The 7,148-nt window shown below is 43.2% G+C and overlaps 1 protein-coding gene across 1 annotated transcript; it reads left to right on the top strand.

Annotated features, from left to right (window-relative positions):
- Positions 1–700: 700 nt before the first annotated feature.
- On the top strand, positions 701–2,959 carry LOC147881971 (uncharacterized). The gene is made up of 3 exons (XM_087402124.1): positions 701–1,060; positions 1,893–2,130; positions 2,546–2,959. Exons 1-3 carry the CDS (start codon positions 815–817, stop codon positions 2,677–2,679), a joined length of 618 nt encoding a protein of 205 aa, XP_087258250.1. The 5' UTR covers positions 701–814; the 3' UTR covers positions 2,680–2,959.
- Positions 2,960–7,148: the final 4,189 nt, after the last annotated feature.

The following is a 7,148-nucleotide window of genomic DNA, read 5'->3' as shown; positions in this document are numbered from 1 at the left end:
TTGTAGCACTCCCTCTCAAGGGGCGGTGCTAATAAATAAAAAATAATAATAAATAAGAAAGGATGAGAAGGAATTTTCATGGTATTTGGGAATTATAGGAAGAAATTATGTATGACGTGGATGCACTTGTCTTCATCATCTTCTTTTTCTTTCTCTACTTGTCACTTTTATTGAGCTGCGCAAGCTTCTGGCTATGGCCCCCCTCGCCACCCCTGCCCCCGCCCTCTCCCCTCCTTCCTATCTTCCCATTCCCCATGGCCTTAGAGGTTATCTGAGCCCCACTAGCATACGCAAGGAGGTCCTCTTCTCGCTCTGGTGCATCCCAACATTTGGTGATGTGGAGCAATGAGGGGGAGTTTTCAAGAAACCACATAGGAATTATTTCACTACGTCGCCGTCTTCATCGTCTTCATCATCTTCTGCATCTTCATCTACTTGTTATACTAGACCATTGAGCGTTGCAAGCTTCAGGCGGCCCCTCCTCCATCTCTTCCATTGCTTCTCAATCCCTGCCTCCTTGTTGCCATTGCTTTGTTTGACAGCGTCGTGTTCCCTTGCTCTGTCTCCCGATGGCCTCCGAGGAGGTTCTGTGAGCTCACCTGAGAGGGAGGGATGACGTGGAGAAAGGGGGAGACACGTGGAATTTCAAGGTGTGTAAGTAGGAAAAAAACTAAAATTTCGTCGTCATCATCATCTTCGTTTTGTGCGTGTTATATTATAGTGCTGAGCTTCTCAAGCTTCTGGCTATGGCGGCAGCCCCCCCCCCTGCATCTCTTCCATAGCTTCCCATTCCCTGCTTCCCTTCCCAGTCGCCATGGCTCACCTCGCAGAACATGATCATGGCCCTTCCCTTCCTTCCCTCCTCCATGACCTCTCCCTCGACCTCTCCCATTGCTTCCATCCTCCCCCCGATCTCCCCCCCACTCCCTTCCTCCTCCGCCTCCGCTCTGCCCTCCGCCTCCACTCCCCCAAGCTCCCTCACGCCCTCCGCCGCTCCTCCGCCGACATCGTCGCTTGGATGCACAAAGGCGGGCCTTGGCGCGCTTTCCTCGTCACCGCTGTGAGATCTTCTTTCCCTGCTTGGTTTTGAAGGTTGTCCTGAAAATTGACACTTTTGTAGGACGACCTGGGTGGGTTCTGGTGGTGGAATCTCATTTGGGTCGACTGCCAGCCCCTATCCTCGCTCCTCTCTCGTTTTATGTGCCCCTATCCCCTCACATCTTGTAATGCTGATAGAGATGAAGGAATTTGAGTGCAGAATCGTGATCGTTTCGTTCCAATGCTTAAGGTCTGACGAGTTTTTTGTAATATGCTTGGAACTCGACGTTTTACTCAGGTCCTTTTAATGAGTTTTTCTTCCGCTTTCTCATCAAGTGAAAGGTATCCTTGGAGTTTGTAGATAAGCTGAGCCTGAAGAGGGATATGGCTGTACTTCCTTCTAATCTGCGTTCGTTTGTGCACGAATTACTGTGCTTCATTGAGTGCCTACTCTCACGTTGTTGCTCTAACTGTACAGTTCGGTGAAATGGTTTCTGCAGTCCTGAAGTTTTGTTCGTCAAAAAGACTCTTGTTCTGTATTGTGGAATTCTGGGCAAATTCTTGGCGCTCCTGCTGTTCATTGGGCATTTTCCCTTTGCTTTCCTTATCCCAAATGTATAGAAAAGTACCAACATGCCTGTTTCTTTCTCGACTTAGTGTTGCTAGATTGTAAGCCTCACTCGCAAGATTTATGAAGTCAGCCTTTTCGGAAATTATGATTCCTAGCCTCTTAGAGTCACATTTGTTTCACACTTTCGCTGTTGAAATTATGGGGTTCGCAATCATAATGTGCACCGGAGTCTTTCATTCCTGCTAGATTTAAGTTTTGATTTTCTTTCTTACAAATCTTGCAGGTGGGAATAGTTTTGTTGCTGGCAGTTGCAGGGTTCGGAGCTTTTATGCTTTTCTTTGTAACCGCTACAGTGAATGCTGTTGCCATTGGATTCCTTGCATCTGTGGCATCAGTGGGAGCCTTTGTTGCTGTTTTCTTCACATCTCTTACGGCTATCTACATTGGAGCTCTCATAACTGCAGGCATTGCTATCTCAACAATTACCTTTTTCACCATATGTGCTGCTCTGACAGCTGCAGGTCAGTTGTTTAAAACAGTGTTGGATCCTATCTGCGGTTCCAACCCTCTTGATCATAGTGTCAACGTGTATCATTTAGGTCATGCGTCGTAGAATTACTTCATGATGTCATGTTTCGCCACTGGCTGTCTGTGCCTGCGACATCCTTTGAGGATCGGTTGTCTTTGTTAGATTGCTCAAACGGAAGACGATACATGGTCTAAAATGTTGTATTGAAAACGCAAAAACCCAAATCTGTCACTTGAATTTGAGGACTGTGGTGACGCTTAGGGGGACCACCACAAAGGAAAAACCACGAAATTGCAAAACGCCAATTTAGAATACTTTGCGGTCATCAAGCAATCAGATTTGGATATTTTACAGCTCCCCAGCATGTTCCCACAGAGAGGTTGAAACTCGTTTTACTTTTTTTGCAGGTTGGATTGTCTTTTTGTGGCTTCTTTGGCAGGGAGCAATAAAAGGGTTCGACTTTTGTAGAGGTTCTGTTCTGGTGACAGTATCTGCTCTTACAGCCGTATCCTCAAGGCCGATTGAGAAGATCCATTACTGAGCTAGCTCTCCTTGTGCTTGCAAACTTCTGTGTTACACGTTTGTCTGATCTTTCCTGCTCTGAAGCTTGTCAGAGTAGTTATGGTTTGGTGGTCATTCGGACTACTAATGCTGAAACTGTGGGTCTCCGTCTCTAGACGGATATGTGTCTGATTGTGTATCGTAATGCTGTGAAATAGAAACTGGAGTGTCTGGGTTGATGTGTTCCAATACGCCTTAAAGGCAAGTATTGAAAGTTGTATTATATTTTGGACTGTATAATCTACAACATGTTGGGTGTTCTTCTGTGTAGCTGATCGAGGCACGAGTTCACTATTTGTGTTTGATATTGGTGACTTTGCTCCTTTACTTGTTGAGAAGCTAGAGTATGTTGCATTTGTTTTAGACTCTTTATCTTATTTATGCATCTGGAAAACAAGAAAATTGTATAGAATACATTTATTGCCACAGCAGAACACCGAGTGGTGGTACTTGCAGACTAGCAAGTGACCTATTAGATCCCAGGAGGGTGACCATGAACCTATTCGCTGAGATCAGTAACTATAATTGGTGGGATGTCGGACAATGCTTGGTAAGAATGTTGTAATATTAGATCACTAATACACTCTCGAAGAAAAGTCACTAGGCAATGTTGAGGGCTTTCGAAGCAAGTAAGACCTGTAAAATGATGAATCTTGAAGCTTCTCAAAAGCTATTAGCAGCAACCCAAGTATAAGTTTCGACCATATCAATAAACACACTCATCGAGCTCATGACCATGAGCAGACTTCACGGCCTATTGTTGTCAATTTGTCAATAATCCATTCTAGGCTGATGGAAAGCAAGCATAATTTTCCATCACTGTAAGTTGGACAAAGTTAGATCGAGTGGCCAATAACTTGTATCGACTTTTTAAAATGCATATTCGGATAATTTCTCCTTAGAACTTTTTCTCTCAATTATCATGTGTTGCATTCCTAGTCACGAGGTATCAATACTTCAGAGCCATTAGAATTTGAATCAAGAGAGAGATCAAATAAATAGTGGGATAGCGAAGGTTAAATAAGGTGTGTGCCGATAGCTTCATTGTAGAAGTACATACACTTATCTAGTGTGAATGTGGACTCATCCCTTTTCTTTTCTTGAAGTCATTTGAGGCTAATGGGTGTAAAGATACTCGTGTGTCTCTAATTTGGCTGGCTGCATTTCATCAGAGATGTACAAAGTGTCTCTAAATCTCTATGCTTTTCAACATGCTGTCTTTCCTCTTCTTTAATTGAGATAGAACTCTGTCATAGTCACCCGAGCATATTGTTGTTGGTTACTCTCTCCACCGTTCTCATATGCTCTTACTTCTCTACTCAAGCTAGATTTTCTGTTAGTAACATAGCTCCAAGTCGGAGATGCGCCTTTGTAGAAAGGCTAAGAAAGAAGAGCGAGCTGACCGAAATGTCTGTTTGAGAGTTGGGGTTGATATTGTTTTGAGCAACAAAGTTGGAGCGTAGCTTAAACGATTTGCAACAATTGCCAAGGGCATCACAAAACTTGCAGCAGCAACTAACAGACATAGGACAAGAGATAAGTTAGTTTGCTGGTGCGAGGGACATATTGCATGGAAATGCAAAAGTGGAGAAGGAAAATCAAGTAATGGGAAGCAGATTCTGGACTGCCTTGAACGTCTAGCAGTTGCTTACATACGTTTTCTACTAGTGCCGGGTCGTGAGGTCGGATGCTAGTTTCCACGGTAAGGGCCAATCGTTAGTTCCGTCGTATCCTCTTGGGAATGGGCTCCATTTGTGGGATTTGCGACCGTTTGTGACAGGGGGAGGTGGCGGGGTACACATGGCATTGTGCAATTGGTGGGTTTGGTGTGCGTTAGTCCATGTGTGCGAGGCAGGGAAGCGGGAGGCAGCTAGACGTGATGCAACTTAGCGGGTGCCACAGACTTAGTGGTACCATGGCGTTGGATATCCATGCCTCTCTAAGCCGTTATATTCATTTGATCTAATGGTTGAAAATAATCGATTTGCGTGCCATCAGATTGAGATGTTATCTAATGGTTGGAAAGGGTCGATTCATGGGCACGAGTCGAGGGGCTGTTCCGTGCCTTTGTGCGCAATGCACCCTTGTTGTGGTTTTCGCATGAAGTTGAAAGATGGTGGTGGTGGTTTGAGCAATTGGGTGGAGTGACGAGCATTTTGTAAAATGGTCGATTCATTTCAGCACACATGTGCTTGATTATTGAGGGGAATGTTGGAAATGAAAACACTAAACCTCTCTCACTTAAAATATCAAACTGAGATGTTTGTCACACCAAACTAGCACTGAAATATATTAAGTAAAGCACTCAGGAATCACCACTCATCCCTCTAGGCCTTGTTGTGGTGATTTACAAGACACATTGATATGATTAGACACACAAGTTAGTACAACTGATGTGTAGTCCATAATTGCATAAAATGACACTTACACAAGACTAACTCCACACCTACACATAGAAAGTAGCCAACACATAGCTCCACCACCACAAGACTAACTCCACACCTAGATGTCGCAAAGCAGGGTCCCCTCTTGTGGAGCTCGCTAGACAACCCTCCTTGCCAGATGACTCTTTGCCTTGGATCTCTTTCCACAAGCTTGCCACGAGCTTCCTCCAATCACTTGCCGGCCACTAGCATGAAGGCGACTCTCATGTGGATCTAGAGGTCACGATCCTCTGCAAAGAGTTCGAGGGGGAGAGAAGAGACCCGACCAGAACACTACCATGTAGTTGGGTGAGTGCCACATGGCACAAGCACTTCTCCTTTCTTCAAACCTTAGAACTTTGCACCACCCCTTGGAGGTTTACAACACATAACTAACTCTAACAAACACCCCATAAACTGAGAAGGGGTTGCAAACTAAAATTGCTACTATCAAAACGAGAAAATTCCAATGCCATCACAAATTGCTACTCCTGCTAACCAAAAAGCAAATACCACTTGAAAGGCATAATCATTGTTCTTCTCCAAATCGATGACTTGAGTCTATGCAAAGGATGCTATGTGATCTTGTCGTTCTTCTTTTACCAAGAAGTCTTTATTTGAATCTTTTAGCTTCACATCAAATGTTCACTTGTAACAATATTTGTCTATGTACTTCTCTTCCACAATACGCGCAAATCATGTCTTTCTTCTTACCTTTTCCCTTAATTGCAAACGCTAGTTCACTTGTTCCTACGTTGTTGGTCTCTGCCCTCCTCTCACTTGAAAGCATGGAAACAATCTCATGAAAATCTAAAGGGTCAAAGTTCTCAACCTAAGAATTGTGACAATCTCTGAGTACTTTGGAGGTGAGCTTATAAGAAGGGATAGCTTTGGTGTCATCATCATCGACTTGAACATTCAGCCCTTGCAACTGCTTCATGATGGACATCATCTTGTTCAAATGTGTCGCAAAGGATTCTCCTTCTCCCATTTGAAGAGCAAAGAGTTCTTGCTTCAACATAATCTTCGAGTTCTTCACTTTGGAGCCAAATAAAGTCTCAAGCATAGTCCAACTTTGACGATCTGTCTTGGAGTATCCACGTGATGATATAATTCCACCCAAAGCTCGACCTAGTAGTCCTAGGGCTCTCTCGTTCTTTAGCTCCTAAGCTTGCATCTTCTCAAGTCCTTGATTATTGGAGGCTTCTTCTTTGTCCCAGCTTCAACCCCCCACCAACATTTCTCCATAAGAATCATTCACTTGTACCATTTGCATACTTTAACACAAACATTTGTTTTTACTGGTGGCATGAAGTTAGCTAAATCTACAAGAGTTAAGGGTTACTTGTCATCACTTATCTTGAGGCATGTATTTTAGAAATGTTGTAGTAGGTAGGTATTGAATTAACTCCTCATGCTCGAGATCTCATTGCTTGATCTCAAACAAGGGTGCATCAAGTAATTTCATTGATACTATAGTCTAAGGTTGCTCTATTGTCATTTTCATTAAACAATCTACTCCACAATAGTCTAATAGAGTTTATCTATATCTTTGAATCTCATTTCTTGTATAAGGAGCATCCATCTTACTAGGCATCATTATTTGATTAAACTATTGATCAGATATAGGCAATCCATCATGAGAAAGTCTAAACAAAAGATAAATGGGCTCCCAAAAGAGATAATGCATGAGACTTTTTTACTCTATAGACCATGCCTAATGCTTCCCTCTCAGTGACATTATAGTGGAATTTGGGAGATATAAGCATTACATAGTATAGTAGCTAGTCAATATTTCCCTTAGGTTGAGCTAGGATAACAACAAATCCTATTAGATATCCTGAGACACTTGGCTCTACCAGACCACAACAAGATTAAAGTCTAGTCATTGGAGAGGGGGACGTATCCTTGAACATTGTGTGATGAAAGAAACTTTCTGAGGCTGGTAATGGGAAGAAGTATCACAAAGCCCTTTCCATCCTAAGTATACCTTGGGAGTCAAGGCTTCATTTCAAAACGAACAATT

This window comes from Dipteris shenzhenensis, chromosome 30 (genome assembly GCF_047967505.1).
Source record: "Dipteris shenzhenensis isolate YYH24624 ecotype China chromosome 30, Dip_SZ_1.0, whole genome shotgun sequence".
Classification (NCBI taxonomy): domain Eukaryota; kingdom Viridiplantae; phylum Streptophyta; class Polypodiopsida; order Gleicheniales; family Dipteridaceae; genus Dipteris; species Dipteris shenzhenensis.
Note: the sequence above shows the minus strand (reverse complement) of the source record. Positions and strands in the feature narration are given on the sequence as shown.